This window comes from Psittacula echo, assembly GCF_963264785.1.
Source record: "Psittacula echo genome assembly, chromosome: 2".
Classification (NCBI taxonomy): domain Eukaryota; kingdom Metazoa; phylum Chordata; class Aves; order Psittaciformes; family Psittacidae; genus Psittacula; species Psittacula echo.
In genome coordinates, this window is record NC_137737.1 from 85,107,838 (window position 1) to 85,131,929 (window position 24,092).

The 24,092-nt window shown below is 38.1% G+C and overlaps 1 protein-coding gene across 1 annotated transcript in view; it reads left to right on the top strand.

Annotated features, from left to right (window-relative positions):
- The window catches only part of DAP (death associated protein), a 46,441-nt gene extending 28,374 nt beyond the window's left edge, over nucleotides 1–18,067 (top strand). Inside the window, exons 3-4 of the mRNA XM_080610788.1 lie at nucleotides 16,649–16,691; nucleotides 17,928–18,067. Of these exons, the coding sequence (XP_080466914.1) occupies nucleotides 16,649–16,691; nucleotides 17,928–18,047 (163 nt within the window). The 3' untranslated portion in view covers nucleotides 18,048–18,067. The remainder of the gene's footprint in view (nucleotides 1–16,648; nucleotides 16,692–17,927) is intronic.
- The last annotated feature ends 6,025 nt before the right edge of the window (nucleotides 18,068–24,092 follow it).

Below are 24,092 nucleotides of genomic sequence, written 5' to 3' on the forward strand. Positions count from 1 at the left end.
GAAATATTCAGACTTATATTTCATACAGGGAGATGCCTACACATCTTGCGTTGCCTGTGTCCTCAGGACATTGTGAGGACAATGCTGTTACCTCAAAACCTCATATTCTTTCGCCACACTCAATGCCAGAAGGAACGTTCTTGACAAATTGCTGGCAATTGAGACTCTCCTATAAGATGTGGCAATGCTATTGCTTCTCAAAGTTGCTTCCACTCTCAGTATGGCAGAACATCTTACCTTCTCTTGAAGCTAGGTATTCAAACAGCTGGGCTATATCACTGTTTTCCGGGGGATCAGCACTTTCTGTGATAGAGTTTTCTTCTACCTGCAGAGGGTAAGCAACCTCATTGCTGTGGAGGAAGTCAAGTCCTGGTGGGAACTGTCTGGATTCTGCTGTCAGTCATGCATGAATATTTCAAAAGTATCAGGATGAACTTTTAAAAAGTCAAGAGGCAATGTGCCCTGATTTCTGTATAGCTACAGGTGGTCAAGTACCTAATGTCATGTGAGTACCACCCCATGACTGCTGTTGTACATGTCTTCAGGATCTTTGTCTTATTTGCATTCATCTTCCCTTAGCTGATGAATTCCAAGAACCAGTTGATCCCAGAAAACAGCCCTTAGCTAATCAATCTGCTGATCTTCAGGTATCTTGTTTGCCTATGTGTATGTATTGCAGTTTTATAATATTTTTGTGGTGTCAGTTTTACCAGTGGTTCCCTATTCTTTGCTCTCAGAAATAGATTTTTAAAGTCTTTATATTTGTAATTTACTGTGGTAACTCTGACAGAGACTTTGCTTCATCTGTCATGACTGGTCTCCCATGGAACGGGATTAAACAGCAACAAGCCAAACTTTGGGCAGCTTTGTACCATTTATTTTCGGGTGAAAATGCTAATGAAGAAAAAACCAAAAAAACCAGTTGACAAGTTAATTTACATGGGGCTTGACTAAGATGCTGCTGCATCAGAAGTTCACCGGTTTCTGTTAAGTTTTTAATGTCTCTTAATCCACATGATTTCTGTGAGGATGAACAGCGCTGACTACAGAGGCCCGTGCTTCCCAATTTGTTAACCTTCCAGGAATCTGACATGAATCTTCCCCTGCTAGTTTGAGGATCTCAAGGTTTATCTAGACCTTATATCAGAGATACAGTACCATTAGTGTTACATGTGCTGCTTACTTCAAATATGAATTCTTTTCCGTACCCCAGGAGTCTGATCTGTTAGATGAGAAATTTAGAATGGTTGAATTGTTTTACACAGAAGTTGAGTTTATAAATGCAAGGAAGAAATAAAATTTTGTGCGCAAATAGCGCCGTGTAAAAATTGTAACAAATTTTAAGACCTTCTTTGTATCAAAATCTTCTTAAGCGGGACAAATGTAATACTGCTGAAATTCACTATTCTGCTGCTTTTGTACAGTAATGTACCTGTACATAGTTAATTCTAAACCATAAAAAAGTGAATGTGGCTATCATGATCACTTTGTGAATGAATAGTTATGTCATTATCTTTGGTATTTATTGCAGAGTAATCACTGCATAATCTGATGTGTATGTCTTCACTTAAGGTTTGATTGCTCTATATAGAAATATATTTGACACTTTCAAGATTCAGGTAAGTTAAAAGCTAAATGAAAATAAAATATTTTGAAGGAGAAAATGTCAAAATTATGAATCTTTCAGTCCCACCTTTACGGTAGCTTTTTTGTTTTCTTGAAGCTCTTAGCATAAGAATTGTAATTCTTTCAACACACCAAAGCAGGAAATTCCCAATGTTTATAAGCACTTCAAGAAACACAGTCAGGAGGAGCCAGGAAGCTACAGGTTGTTCAGCTTTACTTCAGCTCCTGGGAAAGTAAGAAAGCAGCTAATTCTGGAAAACATTTTGAGGCACTAGAAGGACAAGAAGGCGATAGGAGTAGTCAGCATGAATTCACCAAAGGGAAGGCATGCTTGACGAACTTGATAAACTTCTGTAATGAAAATACCAGCTTGGTAAATGAGGAGAGAGCCTGGGATATTGTCTACCTAGACTTCAGCAAGGCTTTCAGTGCTATCTAACATGAGATCTTTGTAGAGAGGAGGTGATGAAATATGGGCTGGATGAGCAGACCGCAAAGTCAATTGAAAACTGGCTGGAGCCAAATGATCACCAGAGGCCCCTGCCAACCTCAGCTATTCTGTGGTTCTATTGTGGACTGCTCTGTAATTACAGTTCTGTAATTTGTTTTATTAGTTCTGTCAGTGTTGTTTGTCTTTTAGATTTGGTTCTGCTAGGTCTCAAAAATAAGCAGAATCTTTGAAGACAGTTTTGTTTTATAAACTCTGTAAATAGTATGTCCAGGGAATAGGTAAGGAATGAGTGTTTCCAATACTCCGAGCATTACTTAAGACACTTAGAGGAGTGATATAATCCAACACAGCAGTTTTAAAACAATTTGAAGTTAGTGACGGACCTTTAGTAAGAGTGGTCTTGAAGGAAGCATGTCCTTTGTGCCACTGTCCAAGAAGAGTCACTCAAGCAGCACATACTAAAGACTGGATGATCCAGTGTAACCTTTTCAGGGTGTCACCTTATGTGGGCATCCTCAGTTGTTACAAATTGGGTTGATGGGACAGCAGGGAACCACTTCTTGCTTATCTGCACAACTTTACAGGTCCAGACTGCCTGATCTGAGTTCTGATGAACAGACTGGCCGTGTCAGATTGAGTACATTTTGTGTGCAGAAAATACATATACGCAGTGACATGCTCCACAAGGGAAGAAAAAGCTGGTGATCTTCGGAGTGAAACAAGTGCTCATGGGCATTTGAACCTCCAGAGGTAGCCTGCCCTGAGCACTGAACCAATGCATTGCTGTAGCGATGGGAGTGTTCTCGGTGGTCTGGCACCTGCTTGTGGGCACTGCTAATAAAGCCTAAGCTGCAGTTGCATAAACCGCTAGGGAAGATAATGAAGCACAGGTACAGGGACAAGGTCACATTAGCAGTGGTGTTTGCTTTGGCCTCTGATTTCATTGCGTGTTCCGTACTTAAAAGGGCTATGATCTTTCAGGCTGTCAAGTCCACATTTTGCACAACGTTGCGTTTCCTTATTACAACCAAAGTGTTTATAGAAAATATCAGTTAGCTCTTGAAAACTAGACTGTATAGACTAAAATCCAAGATTATGTGTGAGGTGGACAGCCAGCTCTTTTGCTCTGTCCTGTTTAATCTCTGCATTCATGCTCAAATTCATTTCACATTTTCCCCAAGGATTGTATCAGATGTTTCCTTTTTGTTATGCTGTTTTGACAGTTTATGCAGGCTGGGTTACACATTCTACTGAAAATTCAGAAGTGGTTTCTCAAGGGCAAGTACCCTACTTGATAACCTTCACTCGGTTTTCAGAGGTGTGGTGTCCTTGTTTAAATCAAGTGGAACTGTGAATGCCTAACCCCTTTGGCAATTGTGACAGGGTATATTAATGAAAATACTCAGACTTTAACTTTACAAACTGCTTTTGAAACTGATGCACTATGTGCACAGTAGCTGAGATACTGAATGAGTTTTCCTTAGATTTTTCCAAGGACATAAACACCACCAAATTACACCTTCACGTTGCTGTGTTAATATTTCAATCTGATCCAAAACCTGACCTACATGAAATAATTACAAGCCTTCCTGAGGTTCTGAATATGCATTTCCATTAAAAAACAACTACTGAATAGTCACACCTGTCAGCCTGGTTTAAGTTTTTAATTAATTTCTTCCTCAAGATTACCATACCTAAAAGAAACAGGAACAGCTGATCAAATTGCTTCATATGCCAGGACTTGCACTGAGATGATGCTTAGTGAAATCAAAATGAGACTTTCTGATGGCTGGTGAGAAAGTTATGAGAGGCTGCTTGCCATTCTGTGAGACCTAGAGAAAGGCAGATGGGAATTACTTCAGAGTGGACTTTCTTAATAGTAAATTGGCTTAGCTCATGTTTTATGTAGTGTTTCTATTCTGTGTTAACGCCCTGCTGTTACCTGAAGCTCTGCAAAGTGAATGCAGACTAAAATCAACATGACTTCTGTTACTTCCATGGAGGATCATAGCTCCCCCTTTGACACAATCCTAGGTATATCATTTCTGTATATAATTTTTCATCATGGTTGTGCCACACAAGCATAGAGCAGACACGGAGTGTAGGCAATTTCCCATGTGTTTCTCTTCTGCTGTGAACAACTGTGGTTTTCCTGTTTCAAGTGTTCAAGTCCATAACCTTTTGATTCATAAAAAACTGAGGATCTCTAGTGGTCTGTATGGAAACTAGGGTTCTGGAAATAGCAGAGGTACCAGAATTCATACGTAGACGCTTGTTGGCTCATTACTACTGGTAGCTTATCAGTGCTTTTCATAGGAGTTGCAAATTCGTCTTTGGTGCTCTCTTTCAAGAGAGTGTGCCCCTTGTCTCTGCGTAGGCTACAAAACACTTGATCATTTCTCCATGTGAAATCAATAAAATGTGTCAAGGGAATTGCAGACGTGACTGTAGTTAGCCTATCCACACAGAAAAGGAGGAAGAGAGAGAATGTTTGTGTGTTGTCTCCCTTTGTATGCTTGACAGGATCATAGCTGAGCTCTTTGTCTGAAGGAGGTGACAAGCCCATGCAATATGCCTATTATTGATGCCCTGTGGTATCTCATCAAAGATTTCCTGGGCAAATCAATGGCATTTTTGCATTGTCTTTCCATGTGCTTTCTCTAGTATTACTGTTGTCAACAAAACAAGATACCTGGTTCTTGTAACATGGAGTGTGTTCTTGGGTCTGTCTCTCCTGTCATCTAGGCCTGTCACAAAAGCTTCCACTGTGTTTTATGAAATTTGTCCTGATACTTATTCAGCAGTACTGTTTAAAAAGAGGATCCCCTTTTTTCCTTCCTGTTTTGTTTTTTTTCCTCCCCTTTCCTCATCTTTTCCTTGCCTTTCTCTCAGTAGTTTAGTGTCCTACTGTACTTCTGCCCAGTACTCACAACATACTTGAACTATCTGTCCTTGGAAAGAATGGGCCCTTCTGCCCTTAATTCCATTCACAAATCAAGTAGTGTGATTGCACCATGTGTTTTCTGAACTGTGGATTATGCTATTATTCTCTCCCTGTTGCATTAGGAAATGTTACTGTTCTTCACAGCAGAGCTTCAAAACAAAGCTTGCTTTTCTTGCTTAAGGCTGCCATATGCTTCTTTACTTTCTTCTTCTCTTGATCTGTTACAGTTATGAATGAGGATCGTTGCTGTGAGATCTGTGTAAATTTCTTTCTTTGCAGCTGGAGATAGCAAGAATAGATCCCTCCGATAGACAAAAATGAAATTAAATTTCAGTTTGCAGCTGGCCGTTATGTTGCAGCAATATCATTGCTGTCATCATGGTGCGTAGGGTATGTCTCCATGGACAACTTCTGTATTAGGATTTTAAATAAAAATGACAGGAGCCCAATACTGTTTTGTCAATTTTAATGTCATAGCGGCAAGTATTCAGAGCAAGCATACTCAAGAGGCCTGAATTCTCTCTTGAAAGTGCAGGTTAGTAATAGGAATGCCACACTGGTTAATACAACGGTTTGCCTTAAATTTAGAGGATGAAAATTAGAAAATGGTTTGGCCTTTTGATAAATTAAGGACATTCTCTTTGCACCTGCTCTTATTGCTTTTTTCATGGTGATAAATTCAGAATGAATGGGTAGATATTTGACATGAAAGGGGTGTGTAAAATTGTTTGTTGATCAAAACTTTACACATACTGCGTTCAGCTCTGGGGACCTCAACATAAGAAGGATGTGGACCTGCTGGAGCAAGTCCAGAGAGCCACAAACAGGTTCAGAGGGCTGCAGCACCTCTTCTGTGAAGACAGGCTGAGGGTTGGGATTGTTCAACCTGGAGAAGGCCCTGGAGAGACCTTAGAGCAGCCTTCTACTACCTAAAGCGAGGGCTACAAGAAAGATGAAGAAAGACTTTTTACAAGGGCATGTGGGAATAGGACAAGGGGCAACGACTTCAAGCTGAAAGAGTGAAGATTTAGATTAGATATTAGGAAGAATTTCTTCATTGTGAGGGAGGTGAGGCACAGGAGCAGGTTGCCCATAGAAATTGTGGATGCTCCATCCCTGGAAGTGTTCAAGGCCAGGCTGGATGAGGCTTCGAGCCTAGTCTACAGGAAGGTGTCCCTGCCCATGGCAGGGTAGTTGGAACTAGATGAACTTTAGGGTTCCTTCCAACCAAACCAGTCTGTGATTCATATCAAATTATAAAATGTGATCTTGGAAATAATGTCAAAGGACAATTGTAAGTGAATGCAAGTACAAGCGGTACATGTATTAGGCATTAATTTGAAGAAAGGTACTATCCAAAATGGTACAGTTTCTCTAGTTTTAAGACTTCTTGTTGCAGAGATTTTCAGCTGCTTCTAAGATAATGTGAATTCAAAAGAGTTCAGCTGAGTCAGGGAGTGCATCATGTTGCACTTCATGCTGCAGCAGAATTAAGTTGCTACAGATTCCAAATTCCTGTTTTCATTAGTTTTCACACTGATGTACTGGGACTCCATTACTCTTTTGAACTACACAGAGTAAAAATGACCTTCTGAATCAGGAGAGATCTCTGCATTTGCATGTTAATAGACTTCTACAAAGGGTATATCCTGGTTCATTAGCAAATAGAAAGCTATTAATTAAAATGTTTGTATATCCAAGTACACACAGGATGTCTGAAATAGCTTTTTGAAGCATACAGAGGAATTAAGGAATATTTAGAAATATTTTTTTTTCTTTTTTTTTTTTTTACTAACCTAACCTAAGTTGATACTTAAATAGATCCACATTATGTTTTAAATAAGTAGTACATTTTACTTATGCCCATTGTCCCTGATTTCAAAGGTGAGTAGGCTAATGATTTCTTAAGTCAACTTCCATTATTATATTGTCACTTGTTATAACATCTAGATAGTGGCCAGAGGTACTACTGCTAGGCAGTCGTTTTGGAAGAGCTGTGTTCTTGCTAAGGACACCATTCAGCTAGAACAATAGAAATACAATTTTAGACAGCGCTGTAGCCAGCACTGTCCCACCAGGTAATGGATAAAGTAAAATGAGTAATTTTTAGTGTCTTTTTCTGTTGTGCTCTGTACAGAAATTACCAGTATAAAATACTAGTACAAACTACCAGTATAAAGTACCAACAGCATCGCTGCTGTTAATAAATGTAAACTCAGCTGAGACTGTGCATGCTTGTTTTATTTTTGTTCCTCAGAGGGACTGATCTATTTGTCCTGTAGAAGCAAAGTGAGGAAGCAAAGCTACATGTGTATCACGCATAGGAAAAAATCGTAATCTAACCCTGTTCTGTATGGTAGAAGTAATGTTTTCAAGTGGGTAGCTGCCATCTTGCAGGAGCTATAGTACCTCTTTAAGGAAATGAACTGCTTTAGCTATTATTAAAGCAATTAAAAGGCATTCAAACAAATGGAACACCAGGATGTGACAGATCTAACAAACTGAACTAGAAAATTAACAGTCATTTTTGTTAAAGGAAAAATCACTAGTGATATTGACATTCAGGAGTTTGTAGTTGCTTTAAGATTTCTACATCCCATTGAAATGAATTGATACTACTGTAGAACTATACTCAGATTTAACAGCACATTGATCTGTTACTCATTTGCATTGTCATGGCTTTCATTATCACTTAAAGCTAGACATTTATTTCACACTGAGTGAAAGCTTACCATCCAAGACCACTTCTTAAAATCCTTCAGATTGTAATGCTTTGAATTCCATTGCTATTGATTTTTTTCAAGGTCATTTTCTGTTTATTTTCTTGGTACCAGGTTCCAGTTCCACTGACAGTGGAAGTTTTGCAGATTGTAGTTTGTAGATTTTGTAGATTGTATCTGATGTTGACCTTCTAGATTAAACCCGTAAGATAAGGGTTAAAGAGATGAAAGGAAGAAACAGCATGTTCTGATTGTATTCAGATGACTGAATGTTCCTAGATGGAAAATTAAGATGCTGCCTTTCCAACACACAGCTCAGCAGCAGGCATTGTAATGGTAGTGGAAGAGTGAAGTGGTTTCTTCCTCTCAGGTCAGTTGAGGTCAGTTTCTCAGTGGAAAAACTAAATTTCTGTAAGTTCATTTAAACAGACATGCACCCTGAATCCCTTTTCAATAACTTTGTTCCTTAAGAGGGTGACTGAGCATTGGAATAGGTTGCTCAAAGAGGCTGTGGAGTCTCCTCTGGAGATACCCAGGAGATGTCTGGATGCAATCCAGAGCAATGTGCTCTAGGTGACCCTGCCTGAGCAGGGAGGTTGAACTAGATGACCCCCAGTGATCCCTTCCAGCCTCAACTGTTCTGTGATTCTGTCTTTTGTCACATTAAAATCCTAGCTGGGCTAAGTTTATTAGATGCTAGGAGGTTTCTGGCTATTAAAAGTAAGCTGTTAATTTGAAAATGTTCTTTAATTCTGTCTTCTGTTGCTCCTATATGAGCTCTACATGTAAGATTGCATACTTAAAAGAAATGTTTTCTTTGTTTTCTATCTCTGAATTAAAAGCAGTTAAGAAGATCCAGGATTTACTGGTCTCATTCCTATGACAAGATTTATCTCTAGAAATGCCACTTGCCACTGGAGAATAGGGAGAGGTGTGTCAATAACTTTGGCAGGGTTTGAACTAAAGCAAGTTCCTGGCCAGCGCAGCCAGCTCATGCAGTCTCTAGCATGGAATCTGGTACTACCAGAATGTCTTCATGACCTTCAGCAATACCCTTTATTGTGCTCAGAGTTTTCTGAGGAATGGCCTATTGAAATGGCCAAGAACAGCCACAGCAGTGCTGATATTGCTTACTTGCACTGACATCCTCTATTCCTAGTACAGTGTCACATTCTTTTTCCAGTTCTGCTCCATCTTTCATCTGCTAGGAGATGGAGGAGCTACACCAGTGCCACAACTGATTCATGTCTCTGCAGCTGAAACACTGCAGTACAAGCTTTTATGGTCATGACATTCTCAGTATGGAAGTGTGTTACTGTCATGCGAACATGCATGGGGATGCACTTCAGCACTTGACTAATACACAGAAGACTTGGTCCTCTCTCCCTTTTGCACCAAGGCCTTTGCTGGCCATTTTGCAAATGCTTAAAGTCTACCCTACTGCATTCCTTATTTTAGAGTTTCCTTTCAATTGTGTCACCATTTAAGTACTGCTTGCTTTATGTCAGTTTTCACAGCTCTCATTTTTCCACAGTTTAGTGGCTGCAGATATTAAGTGGGCTAATGCTGCAGTTGCTGTCTGTGAGAAGGTTGTCACTGATGTTCACTAAGAGCTAATAAGTGATAACAAGGTTGAAGCTTAATAAATGAACCAGCGGTTGGAGAATTATGGACTATTTCTAGATCTTCCGAGTTTATAGAAAAGGTGAAATACTTAAATCTTCATTTTGTGATCAGAAGAAGACATGAAAGAGAAACTTACTCTCTGACAGCAATGTAATGCACAATATACATAAGAGATGGTGGATATCTTTCTTAAATAATTTTCTTTTATGGCTAACACATGCACTAAATCAAAGATGAATGAGAGGCTGGTGCGATTAATCAGGCCATATGCTGCAATACAATGACAGAGAATGTAAGAACAGTGAATGTCAATCAGTTGCTATTAAATATAATGGCCAGTGATTTACCACCTCATTAAATAATCAAGACACCCAATTCATTTGTATGTGAATAGCAAAACAAATAGTCATTAAAATTTCCTGATAGGGCATTGAGTTCTTCCTTCAAACTTGCATTAATTTTACCTGTATAGGAAGAGGAAAATATTAGCAGAGTGGAAGCTATCTCATGGGATATATCAAGGCACAGTCTAATACATGGGGACAAGAAAGTTGTTTTCCAAAAGTAGTGTTTGTAGGTATGTGTATGAATTTGTGTGTGTCTGTATATACTGTATATCATCATATCTGCATGTACTGCATATCATCAAGATATGGTATCAAGGGGACATATTCCTTTTTACTTAATTTAGTATTTGTTGCAGTACCTGGATTTCTTTGAGATTGTTCCCTCCTTACTGTACACAATACTTAGAGGTTCAACAGTGCCATCCTGTGGGTGATCTTAAAGGTTTGAAAGCTATGGCAGATAAATAAATGACCTCAACAGGATAAATTATTATAGAATATCAGATACAGTATGTCCCCATGTAATCAGCTAGAATATTTCCCTCTGGTAGTCAGTCAAACTAATTACTACTTTTCTGTCCAGAAAATTAATAACCTAAATGTATTATAACCAATAAGAAAGTATTTCAGGCAAGCTGATGAGCAGTGTGCTTGTTAGTTTTACTCTGTTGCTGAAAAATGTGGTTTTAATCATCTCAGTGTGTTTTTAATCATCTTGGAATTTATTTTCACAGACAATACCAAAATCAAAGGCAACTATGTAAATTCAAATAAGCACCTCACTAAAGAACTATCTGGACATCTTTAAAGAGGCATTGGATTGAAACTCAGACTAGTTAGCTTCTGTGTTTCATAACCAGAAAGCATGAATTCCCAAGCAACCTTGAAGTTAAAGTTGGATGATTTGAGCAACTGGCCAAAATGCTATTAATTCCAGAAAGATAAGGGCAGGATTAAACTCTGAAGTCTTGTTGATTGAAGATGGAATTCTGCTCAGAATATTTGGAGAACTTTCTGTTCATGGAGGACAAGGTATAAATAGCCAAACTGCTCTAATTAGGGGATCAATGACTAACTGCAGATCATACCATTTCATGTATGTCTTTCATTTTGCATGCTAAGCAACTTGCCATGAGAGTGGATGATGTATTTATCTGGAAATGAGCAAGGCAATGAAGGGCAAGCTGCTTGGTAGAAGTTTCTGCTCATTTTTCAATTTCCTGTTGGAATGGGGTGCTGGAGGGGCAAGGTGTGTGCTGCCTTTGCCTAGTGGTTCGAGTTGGGTACAGCTCCAAGTTCTGCATAGGTACCTCTTCAATTTGCATCCTCGCAGGAATTTCTTCTTTGCTTTCCAAAGCTATAGTCCAGCTATGAGTCGCAGTACGTGCCAGTGGGTGACTGATTAACTGAAGAAAACACCAAATTACAAACTCCACCATTATTCTTTGGTAGTTAAAAATGGCATGATTTGTGGTTCCTAAGTCTTTGAAAAACACATCATGTGACTACTTATATACTTATATGTGTGTTTGCCAGATCCACTTAAACAGATGTATCATTGATTTCCATGAGTATGAAAAGGCAAATATGAACCATTCCCATTTAGAAGATTAGTTTAATGTAGTTTTAATGCATTTAACTTTTTTTTTACCTATTTTGACAAAAAAAAAATCTTCTAGCCTAACAAAAAGCTTGCATCTGTGTAGTTCTGCCTTTTTTAAAGTAGGCTAACCTGTTGTAAATGTTGGCATAATGGGAATCTAGAGACTCTGCTTGTATCCTGATTTACAGTATACAGATGGTTTTTGGGTAAATCAGATATATTGGGAAAATAATCTCTTACAATATTTAACTGAAACCAGAAAGGGTAATAGCATACCAAAGTTTAACCTCTGCACAGAAGAGATTTCTTTGTAGTCCTGATCAGTTTAAGTTGAGCCCTGGAGCATCAGGATTCATATAACTTTTGCGCATTTCTATCCGAACTGATATGAATAGGTTTGCGTCATGTGACTGTCTAATTCTGGTTTTGAACGTCATGAAACTCTTGATCTTGATTTTGCCTTATTTTTATTGTATTTATTTATATTGCCTCCTAACTCAGAAGGTTCTTCATTTCATTCAATAGTATTTTAAAGGTATCTGCTATTATTAGTTTTAAATGTATGTCTCCTACTTTCTTCAAATGTCACATTTTACTTACGTTGCAAAGAGGATAAATGGGAGCAATATTCTCCACTGTTTAGTATACTGTATACAAATAGTTCTTAGCTCTTTCCTCATACAGAAGTTTCTCCGTGCTCTCTCAGTTATTTTGGGGTTTTTTTCCATCTTTATTTCTGTTCTAATTCTTTCCTTACGGTGTTCCTGGACTGAAAACAATGGCCATGGGAATGTGCCACACTCTTCCTTTGGGACCACTCATAACACCTGTGAATCTGTGTAATCGATCTATGTGTACATTCATAGCCTCTGCACCTATGTGTGTGCATTCACTGCATAGATAGATACAGTAAGAACTATAAAATTCCCTGTTAACTTAGAAAACTAATTTATTCAGTTTCTCTATTTTAAATTGAGTTGGATAAATGCTCATCTGCCCTATGTATGTTCTGTGGCCTGTAGGAGATTTCACAGTAATTCCAGTGTCGCTGGGTTTGTCTTTAGAGTAGGTCTGTTAGACTTCAGTTCGACTAATCCGTCTGAGGTAAAGGCATAAGATTTTGGTATTATTAATGCTTCATTTCATCTAGTTAATGATCTTTTTAGTCTTCCATCTTCTTTGTTTTTTACTTGTAATGCCAGATAAAAATCTTATTTAAGTGAAGAATTATGAAACAGTAGAAATCTTTATTTCATTTTAATACAATCAGGATAAATTAATCCAGTAAAGAGTCTGATGTTAAACAAGTGCATTTCTTAGCAGCATTGCACATGTGAAATTAGGGTAGGTTCTTTGAGCACTCAGATCTTAACAAACAGATGTGTTCTTTTTCTCCATATGTTATAATAAAATAAGAATTTGCTCTGAAAGTACTGACACACTCACTAAGCAGTCTTGGCAAATATGCCATTGTATTCCTTACACAATATCAGCTGTGGCTATTATTTAACTTTAAATAAATGTGTGCATTAAATTGCTGTAAAGCACATACCTATATATAAACAAAACCAGTTTTTCTCAAAAAGTAATATATTTTTTTGCTTTCTTGTTTAGTGATGCCTAGACAAAGGCATGCTGCATCTTCAAAACAACATCTGTCAAACCAATTTTCATCAGATTAAGTATATCCTCAAAGCAACCGCACCAGCTTCCAAAATACTGGAAATGTAGGTTGTGCTTTGCATAAAGCACCAATAGAATTTAAAGCACTTGAAGTGTTTTACAAACATAGTGATGCTAGCCTTTGCATATTTTCCATTTTGTTTCTATTTTCAGTAGGTTCTTGGGGACGATAATGAGTGATGTTGTAACACTGCTATGCCAGTAGATGTTCCAGAGTGCAATTACAGAGTTATGATCCTGGAAGCTAATCTGGGTCCGCAAAAGCCAGTGGTTTGAGAGGCTGGCAGTAGAGGTTAAATTTATTGCGAAGAAGTTCATCCGTAGAAAGATTTCTCTCGTTAAGAGTGAAATTAAAGTATGAATCAGTGACTGATTATCCAGGCCTTTCTCTGATCCATTGCATTCCTCCTCATTAGTATAGATGTGTGACTCTGTATGCTCTGGTCTGATTCTGGTTCTATAGATCATCAAAGATAATTGGTAATACTAAATTTTTAAAGATCTTTTCTGGGACAGTGTAATCTGATAAAAATGGGGGGAAAGCCAGTGGTTTTTTACATAGAACATAAATAAGGACACACTTAATCATTCACATTTCTGGCCAGCTTTCTATCTTTTTTTTTTCCTTGCTAGGGAATAATTAATGCATGAAAATTAGCTTCCTATAATAGGCTGATGTGTCTTCCATAAGAGCAAAGCATTTTGCCTTTGTAATCACTTGAGAGGTGAAGTCTCATTACAGTGTGTGCCTGCAGCTGAGTGTGGGAACTGAAGTCAGCCAGAAATGAATGATGGGATTTCTGCAGAAGTTTTTTGTGGATGGAGGGTAGGAGTGCTTGAGCTAGAAGCCAAGTCAAGATTACTATTAGTTCTTACATTTTGGACATCTAGCATAAAGCAAGAAAAGTCCAGTCAAAAATCCACCAAGAGGACAAATAAGAGTGAAAGTCAAGGACCAATCTGTTCCAGCTGCATCTGGATGTAGATACATTTTTGCAAATCTGGTTTTCCATTACCTACCTGACTGTGAATTGCCCCTGTGCTCCCTTAAAATGTTCCTCTTGAACCCTAGGCCAGTTAGTGTGAGGTGTTTTGGTGCCTACTACACACCCGTGGGATAGTCCTAGTTAGCGTCCTGTTCCCAAGACAGTGACTGAAGACAGTCATAGAACCAATTGCATATAAACAATGCTAAGTATATTATTTCATGAAAGAGTTCAAGATAAATGTTTCACATCTGAACATATAGCTTTATCAGGAAATTGATATTGCTGATTTGCTAGTTACTTCTTCAGCACTACCTGAAACATATTCCTCAAGTTAGATTTTAGCTTAACTGAGTCTGAAAATGATCTTTATAGAATCTTCATCCTAGTTCCTTAGACAAAAGAACATACTACTAAGTAAAAGGAAGTACAGAAATGTACCAGATATTCTAATTGTATCCAGCTCTGTTGTGTACCCGGGGAACTTCGTACTTCAACGATTGAGTCCTTTGAATATTAATAGCATGGCATTTTGAACAGGAGACCAGGGTTTCTGAGAAGATGTATGCAATTTGCAGCAGGAAAAGCTGTTTTTGAAACAACCATTATGCAAGAGATTCCTTCCAGTTGTCGTTTTAGGCCAAAACCAGGGAGCATTTAACTTGTTTTTAAAGCGAGAAGTATGAAACACACTGCAGATAACACAGTGTGGTGATGGGCAGACAAGCCGTGGCACGTTCAGCAAATACGGGCTCTCTGGGAAATGTTGATTTGAATTTCATGCATCATCTGAGCATAGTGAACACTGAAAGGTCGTGGTAAGAATACAAGAAAAAAATCCATCTGATTTGAATTTCACGCTATCCAATATTGTTGTTAATGCAGCGTCAAAGAAATAACTGTTTCTGTGAGTGTGACTAAAGCCAGATTCCGTGTAGAAAGTAGCTGAAGAATAACTTGTCACCCTTTTTTTTTTTTGTCCATTTACTGTTCATTTCCTTTATAATGTCATGGTGTTAGTTTATGAATGGTACCTTGAGCCACTGTAGTACGTCTGTGCTTCCCTAGTCAGTTATTTCTTTGAGTTTGTTACTCAGCATCCAGGAAATCTCATGCAGATGGTAACATACTAATTAGCTTAGTACAGTTTGGATAAAATGAAAGTGTTTTGCTATTGATCTTTGCTTGTTATTAGTTTATGCTAACAGAAAATTGGATTGAAGATGTCTAATATAGCTATCAAAATATTCTTTCTTATAACAGGAAATGTTAGTGGTGCTCTTTAAGGGAGGTATTTTTCTCCCTTTTTCTAATTCTGTCTTTCTGACTTTAAAAATCTCTAGAAGGGATGATGAGTGTTTTAAAGTAACTAGGGTGTTCAGAGACTGTGTAGCAATGCTGTGACTTAAACAGGGCTCAGGCAATATTTATGAGACCATTATATCAAGTTCTAATACTGTGCTGCTTGTTACCTTAACATCACATAACATCATATTAATAAATCTTTACAAGCTGTGTAGTTGTAAAGTGCATCATAATAATCAGTATCATTCCTCTAATAAATAATTTGATTTGTGTTTGCTTTGTGTTGTTCCAACCTGATTAGCTACAACATCACAGGGCAGGGACCCTTCTGATGATGCAAGTTAATGAGCCACCTGCTTAGAGTCCTCAGTTATGGACATGCTCAGAGGGAGGCACAACTTTACCTCTGCACTCTCCTTCCCTTTGCAATGCCTCGGGTTACCTGGTTTTTTTACAGAAGTATTACCTCTATTGTGGAGATTTTCTGGAGCTCCTGGTCTTGATCATTCTGCAGACTCCATGCGCATGTATGGGTTTTCTTGCCCAGGAGACCACTGCAGTTGCTTAGTATTTATAATTTCAACACTGTGAAAATGCCCACCCCCAGGGCTGGACTGCTAGACTTGGCTTCTCCTTGGCCTTCGTGTAGTGTTGGTCAGCTCAGTAGATTGGTGGCCCAGTGATACTGATTGCTTGTGCTGACCAAGCTTCTGGGTTGAATTCTGCTAATGGAGTGTCTGTTCTTACTGGCATGGATGAAGGTCTACAAATAAAAAAGCAGGGTGGGCTTTGTTTTATGGTTTTTAGTGTTTGTTTTGTTGTAGACTTGATTCTCCTGGTAATAGAGTATATAAATACCCGCTTGAAAAATCTGTGATAATGGATGTTGGTTTTTTTCTGAGACTCAGAATCTTAATCCATTTGATTGACAGATATAAACTTGAATTTTATTTTATTCTCCATCACAGCAGTAAGTTTAGTCCAACTACAGTTTTCAGTGTTGCAATACAAACACACTAAGCTGCCAGCAGCACTTTAGGCTCATCGATAATATTTGAGGATTAAGAAACCAATGCAAACAAACAAAGACTCTCAGGTTTAAGTAGGGAACAGAGTGTTGCTGGACTAGCCTTTAACTGCTGTGACAATTAATGTGAAGCAATAGCAGCCAAAACTGATAGGTCTGTTCTTGCTATTAAGAACTATTAAGGCAATGGTCATTTGAAGGGAAAATTTGTCTATTTGAAACATTCATTAATTGTCAAAAATGACACTTTTTCCATTGTATATGTGATGTACTTTTCATTTTCACCTTCTAAATAATTTATACAAATAATCCCTCTTATTTTTTTTTTAGCCCACCTAAGCCAACAGTGTTCATCTCTGGTGTCATTGCTAGGGTAAGATTATCATTAAATATCTTTAAAGGAGAGAAAAATTACTGTAGGCTTTTCAGAATTATCACTGATGAGGGCAAAATGAATCTTTTGCGTTCACCTTCCTCTTTTATCAGAACAGGCTTTATGTTTTGTTTGTTTGCAAGTCCCTTTGAGCATTCTTTTTGCTTTTGTGTGAAATTGAAATTATTTATTGAAATTACTTCCATTGTTCTATTCTGAATTTTAGCACTTTAAGTTTATTGGATCTTCTTTTCATACCTAAGCTAGTCATTACTGCATTCATTTCCTGCAAAAGCAATTGCATGTTAAGTCTACTGCTATAGCTTGATCTGTGATGAGGAGTAACATTCCTGCCTGTAAGGATATGTGCTTGAAGATACGTGTTTCAGCTACCATTTGTGCCTTGAGGTACATGAGATTCAAGATGTTATTCCCTGGTTTTCCAGGGCCTGGAAATACATGAGCTAAATAATTAACATTAACTAGCCATTAATTTAATGATCTGTAATTCATGCCTTGTGTGTTGTGACAGGGTTTTTATTGTGGCTTTATATGATGGCCACCTTTATCATGATAACCTTATGTCACTGAGGTGCATAGTATGGTTTACTGTAACATGCTGTGGTTGCATCAGATCACGTAAGTGGAAAGAGCAAGCTGATGCCATTTTCCCTAGCCCATAGGGGTAGTAGACAGGCAGTGCTGTTTTTCCTGGACGTCCATCTGCACCAAGGTGGATACCTATGTAGGCATTTATATGCCTAATTACTTGTAACTAACTGTTGCATTAATGTTTAGTAACTTTGATAGCACTTTAATAGTTGTAGGATAGTGGTACTTTTTTTATGAGTGACTTACGAAATGTCACACATAAAAAAACACAGGCTGCCAGTTTAGTGGGCATGCAAAAGATTCAAAATGGGAAGGAAATATTCTCTTAATTTTGTAACTCAGCTCTTCTTTAGATAATCAATTACCTAACAGAGTACTATATTAACCTTAGTAAGCTGTCAGCTACAAGTTGGTGTATTAACCTATGAAGAGCAAAATTGTTCTGTAATTTTCTGAGTTTAATAGCTCCCAAACATGTATAGAAATTTCTTCTCTAGGTAATAAGCCGAGTAACATGCAGCATTGTTTTCTGTCTGCTTTTCACATTTCTGAAAACTTACACACATTTCAACTGGAAAGTACACTTTTAAGGTTTATATTTTTCCTGGTGTGTTCTTTGAACAGGGTGATAAGGACTTCCCTCCAGCAGCGGCTCAGGTGGCTCATCAGAAACCACATCCTTCTGTGGAAAAACTTCCTCCCCCACAGCATGTCAAACAGCACATCCACCAGCCTCGCAAGTGAGCTCTCCATCAGAATCTCGGCCAACTTGACAAGAGCGAATAAGTTTTCAAGAGAAGATGAAAAACCTTTAGGATTCACACTGTCAAATCGTTTAAATTGACCTCTAAAATAATATGCTGTTTCTTTTACTTCAATTCTCAAGGGTTAATAAAAATGAAGACATTGTTTATCTTTTATCCCAGATGGAAAATTCTCTATTAAGTGTTCGCTGATTAGGGGTGGGTTTTTTATAAGATTTTTCTTATTGCCAAAATAAAACTTTAGTATGAATAATAAGATTAATGAGCTTAAAACTTGTACTTTTAGGTGTGGTATTGCAGTAGCAGATAGTTAATGCAGCTTTTATGTTAAGCCGGTAAGGAAGAATAGCCCTTTTGTACTGGTATCTGGAGGGAGTCTGTGCATGTTAAGACAGAAATTGGTGGTTGTCTTGCTTATGTATAGCCCTTGCAGTCTTCAGTATCCTACAGCATTGCACCCCAGTGGCTATGCCCTCTGATTCCAACTAGTGAGATGGTAGAAGGGCCCCAAAATATTCATGAGTCAGCAGAAATCCAACTGAATCTTCTGTACACCCCTTTGCACTCGGACAGCCCTGCTGAGGTTCCTCCATTTGGAGGTATGTGGGTATGGAGAGGGGTGAGACATCAGAGTTACAAAAACACTACTGCTGTAGGTAACTGATACGTGATCTCATGGGTCTTGTTGAGGGCTGCATTTTTATGAGGTAATGATTATTAATGATAAATAACAAGCTGAAGGAGCTCAGAACCCTCCAGAATTGAACTTAAACTAGTGGAAAATCTGTATTCTTTTTTGACTTACAGTTTGAGATCACTTTTTGAGATCAAGAGATGCCATTAGTACATGTGTTATATTTTATGACCCAACCTCTGTTGTTCATCATGGTATTTTGAAGAACAGTAGCGATAAGAGGGAATAAAAGTTACTTTTCAAATAGAGTGATCCTATTAGTTTTGGCCACATAATTAAATCTCTTGGTTACAGAGTTCAAAATCACTTAGTTCTGTTGTTTTCCTTCGGCAGCTCACCTCTGTAAAACCCAGAAAAATAATTTTTTAAACATTTTATCTACTTTTTAAAAAGTGTTCTTTTGGTTTTAATGGACTATAAATACAATAGAGCCTGTAGTACCCTCTAGGTTTGTGAAATTTCTAGTAATTTTGAAAAAGTGTGTACCAGAGAGTGCTGCAAACATTCATCTGGCAAATCAATGAAAGTTTGGGGTCACCTTGGCCTTCACTAGTTTGTTTATGTTTAAAATCAAATAGTACAGAAAACCAGTGAGGAGATATTTAGAAATACTATTTTTATAAAATTTCTGCAGATTAAATAATTATTCCCTGAGCAGCTGTTTTAAAACAACAACAATCATGTGAAATATGGCCCATTTTACAAGTGGAATAACTCACTTCATGTGGGCGAGAGGGACTTGGCATTTCCATCTCTTCATGGCTTTGAAATGGAAATGATGTTTTGCAAAGTATATGCATGGATATATTTATTCTACACCCAAGGAAGGATGTACAAGCTGTATGTACAATCCTTATTACCAATTTAATTAGATAACTGTACTTGCCTTAAGGAATGAGTGTTGTTTATAAGAATTATTTTGTATTAGAATATGCATCATTTTAAAAATACAATTTCTGTTTCTGATGATGGTACGTCTGAGGCCTTATTTGTAGCTGCTCATGAGCGTGTAAGTGATTCACACATGAGTAACTCATTCATAAGGGTAGTATTGTTGAGCCTTTTGGAATATCTGCATGAGGTAATTTGCTGGCAGAAATGTTTGCAGATTCGGGACTGAAAGTAGTGGCATCTATATGGTTCAGCAGGTCATTGCAGTTGCTTCTTACTGGTAGCTACTGGCTTGAGGATGAGCTGGATGTGATTCAGCTCTCCTAGTCCTGTGCCTACATCTGAGGTAGTGTCTAGACTCCAGCTGTAGTCAATGGTGATGTAGTCAAGACAGTCAGTAGAGTTTAGGTATGGCATCTTGAGCCAAATAGAAGTGTCTTTGAAGATGAGCTGTATCATTCTTGACTCTCTGGACTGCAGTGGAAAACTAAACATACCTCAGTGTAAAAGCACACAATTACATGTGGCTGGGTACCACTACTCTGTGTCTGCCAATAGCTGGTAGAAATGCTTCTGAAAGCAACACCACATTTCCATTCTAATACCAAAGTTATGAATGTGGATGCCTTTGGATTACAAACTACTGCTCCTGGATGTTAATACGATATGTACACCATGTATAGAGAATACTCAAATTTTGTCTTTGGTTACTTAAAGGGATATGTAAGTTTGTACAATATAGTATGGCTTTCAAGATAGCTTTAGTGGCTTTTAGAGTGCAGGAACTCCTGTATGGTTAGACAATGTCTCTGTATGAAAGCATATTAGATATTGTTGGAGGTATCCATGTCTATAGATAGGTGTCCTTACCAAAGCATTACCTTTCCCAAAATAAAGAATCATAGCTGGTCATCTGGATTGCCTTCTGATGGTTATTGGTACTTTTAAAATGTTACAATAACATACAAGCACAGGAGATGTTCAGATGAAATGATTGCAAAAGAAATTTTCTGTAATTGTCAACATGGCAATAATAAAGCATGAAGTTATACCTTGGGCTTCTTTTTTCTGTAAGTACAATGTAAAGCAGCAGGGTGCAGTTTTGTGGGGTTTATGAGATTTTATTACAGAATGCTTCATGACTAATCAACATTTTATAGATAGTGAAATTTATTAGGAAGTTTTATGACACAGTGGATGAGCTGTTTTGGATAGCCCAGTCTCATTTAAAATAAAAACTAGATGCTACCAGCTAGAATGGGGATTGCTGTTTTCCACTGTGAAATTGGAGATCCTCACTTATCTTTGTGAAGCTGTTGAATCTAAGCCTGGTAATAAATCAGTCTGATAAAGGAAATGAAATTTAGTGTTTTCCATTGCTTTTCAAGTTGTAATATTCTTTCAGAAAAAAAAAGAGTATTGTAATCAGAAGAGGTGGCAAGCTTCTCATAAAACTGCAATTAACATTACGTAGTGCATGTCATAAACAATTCACAAAAGAGTTTGAAGAAATAGCTGCAGTGCTTCTGGAAGCTTTCTGATACTTTGGGTGTCCTGTATTTAGTAAATATGTAGTGTGTATGTAATAGAGCAATTATATGTGATACAGTGCAGATATGATAGTTTCACTGCCCTGGGACTATTGCAGTGTTACATCTGTAGATGCTGTATTCACATAACCATAGAGTCATTTAGGCTGGAAAAGACCTTTAAGATCGAGTGCAACCCTAAACCTAACACTGCTAAGTCCATCCCTAAATCACATCTCCACATCTTTTAAATACCTTTAAGTCACCTTCAGGTGACTCCACGACTTCCCTTGGCAGCCTGTTCCAGTGTGGCAGCCTGTTCCAGTGCTTTACAACCCTTTCCATGGAAAAAATTTTTCCTCATATCCAATCTAAACCTCTCCTGGTGCAACTTGAGTCCATTTCTCCTTGTTCTGTCACTTGTTACTTGGGAGAGGAGACCAACACCCACCTTGCTACAACCTCCTTTCACACAGTTGTAGAGAGTGGTAAGGTCCCCCCTGAGCTTCCTTTTTGTACATCGTTAAAAACAAAAATTATTTCATTAAAATTAGGGGAAAATACCTGTGTGTGATGTCTGGCATGCTGTTGATTGAGTTGTTCATAATTATCCCAAGTTTCATGGCCATGCTGTCAGCTGTATTGCAAATGTTGTTAGTAATTAGAAATTATTTCCTTCAAGTTTCAATAGTATGGTTTACCCTTTTGTCGTCAGATGTCTTGAAACATGAGTCTTGCGCTATTATTTGTGGTAATATGACCATCGCATGCTCCTGGCTGTTTAACAAATTTTTCAGAGCAAAATTTCATACAAAGGTGAAGGGGATGGACTGGATGTACATTTTTGTCCCTTTGGAATAACTTTATTCTGAATACTCATCATCTTCATGGAGGAGGGAGACGTGGGTTTTATAAGCTACTTCTCGTGTACCCTTCAGATTTGAGTATATCAAAATTAGGTTTAAGTCTTAGCCAATAGCTTTAGTTATAGGATTAAGATACATTAATTACATTTTAGAAAATGTGGGAATGTCAGTAAGTGTACAGTTAATTTTACATGGGGGAGAGATATTGCTGGTCAGGTGCTGCAATGATGCAAAGAGTTAAGAAGTGAAATCTCTGTTTTAATTGATTATCTTTTTTTCCACGCAAACCTCCTTCCTCACAAGAGAAAGACATTTAAATATAACTGGTTCCAGCTAACATCATCGACTCTGTCAGTAAAAGAGGAATGCAGACCATAGTGACTGGAAGAGCCTCTGTGAGAAGAAACTGAGTCAAGTCTACAGTGGTAAATCTGTATCAGCTTTCTTCAACAAATGGGTAATATAACCCTGCCCTCTAGCTGTAGCCTTTGGTAAGTGCTGTGCGTGATTGTATTATGTATTTTACATAATAGTAAAGGTAATTACCAAGTACCTGATTTGCTTCCCTAAAGAATTCTTCCTTTCGTCAGAATTTCTGTATCGCACCGCTGGCACACACACACCTGTCTCAGGAAGGTGGAGGTTTGTGTTTTGCTTGTTGCTGTGTTCTTGGGTCTCCTTCAAGAATGTGTATTTATTGTTTTTCCTCATCCCCTATGCGAAAAAAGACCGCATGTAGTGTATACTGCTTTTTGAGTCTTCTCATAAAATGGTAGCACTAGTATTTAGATAGGGAAGCCCTCTGGAATGGGCTATATTTTACAAAGCCCTCCATGAACAAAGAAGTCATTTCTGTTGCAAAAACTCCTTCCCTTCCCTTCAGGATCCTGATCTGAGGCGAGAAAAAGAATACAATGCCTTTTTGTGAGAAAATAATTCATTACTGCTTGGGGCTGACAGGCATGCATGGATGCTGATGGGTTTTTTGCTAAGCACGCTCCCAGTGCTGCCAGGGACAAAACTGAAACACGGCTACTAAAGCCATTGCAAGCGTGGATCTTGCGAGTGACCTTGAAAGAAGCCCTGTAATATAATCTCTCTGGCCCAGCTTGTGTTGGAGCTATTTTTAGAAACCTGGCGAGGCTGGCATTCTGTAGGTCACTCCTGGCTTTAGTGAAAGAAAAGCATTTGTAATCCACAGTGATTTTAAGGATTATAAAAACTGTTCAGCTGTTAACGAGCTGTGAGCTCTCTGTAGCCATCGGTAAGGACATGTGTGCTACCCTTGGTGTATTCTCACATTGTTGGGACTAATGCTTGTTCAGCAAAGTCATGTTTGTCGTTCTTTCTAGTTAACAAATGTGTAGTGGGTTATGAAGGTATGTGAAATAACTTCTTAGAAGCTGTTTTTGGTTGGCTGTCTCAGGTGTCAATGGGCATCTAATACCACCTTAAGGATAATCACTTTCTTACGTAGGAAGGCGCAAGTGCACTGGAGAGCACAGCAACTAACCTGGCTTCCCTCTTAAACCAGCATCTCTTGAAATACAGAGCAGCAAATTTAGTTTAAATGAAAAGCAAAAGTTAGCTACTAATCTGTGCAAGCTGCCAGCAACTTGAAATAACTAGAACCTCACCATGTTTCAGACATGACTGGAACCGCATATACATTCAGTTCCACTCTGAGTAAAATTGCACCAGCATGCCACTGTTTGGGCCAGAAGGAAGAGAAGCATCAGTTTTCTCCTTGTTTTACACTTCTTTGTGAACCTACTGTATTTATCTGATTATTTTGCTTAGTGTTTAAAAAACATCTTTATTTCTAAAGTCATGTACACCTAATCCTAGGCTCCATTTCATTTTTGAAGTGATTGATGTATCACTGTGCAGTAAGTTAACCTTCGCTTACGTTCTGCTGACCTCATGGTTTATTCCTTTAAAAAGCTATTCTAATCTATGATTGTTTCTGTGCATTCAGAACAGGTTTTCACAAACAGGAGCCATGGACAGCAGATTGCTGCTGAGACTCCTAATGCCCATCAAGG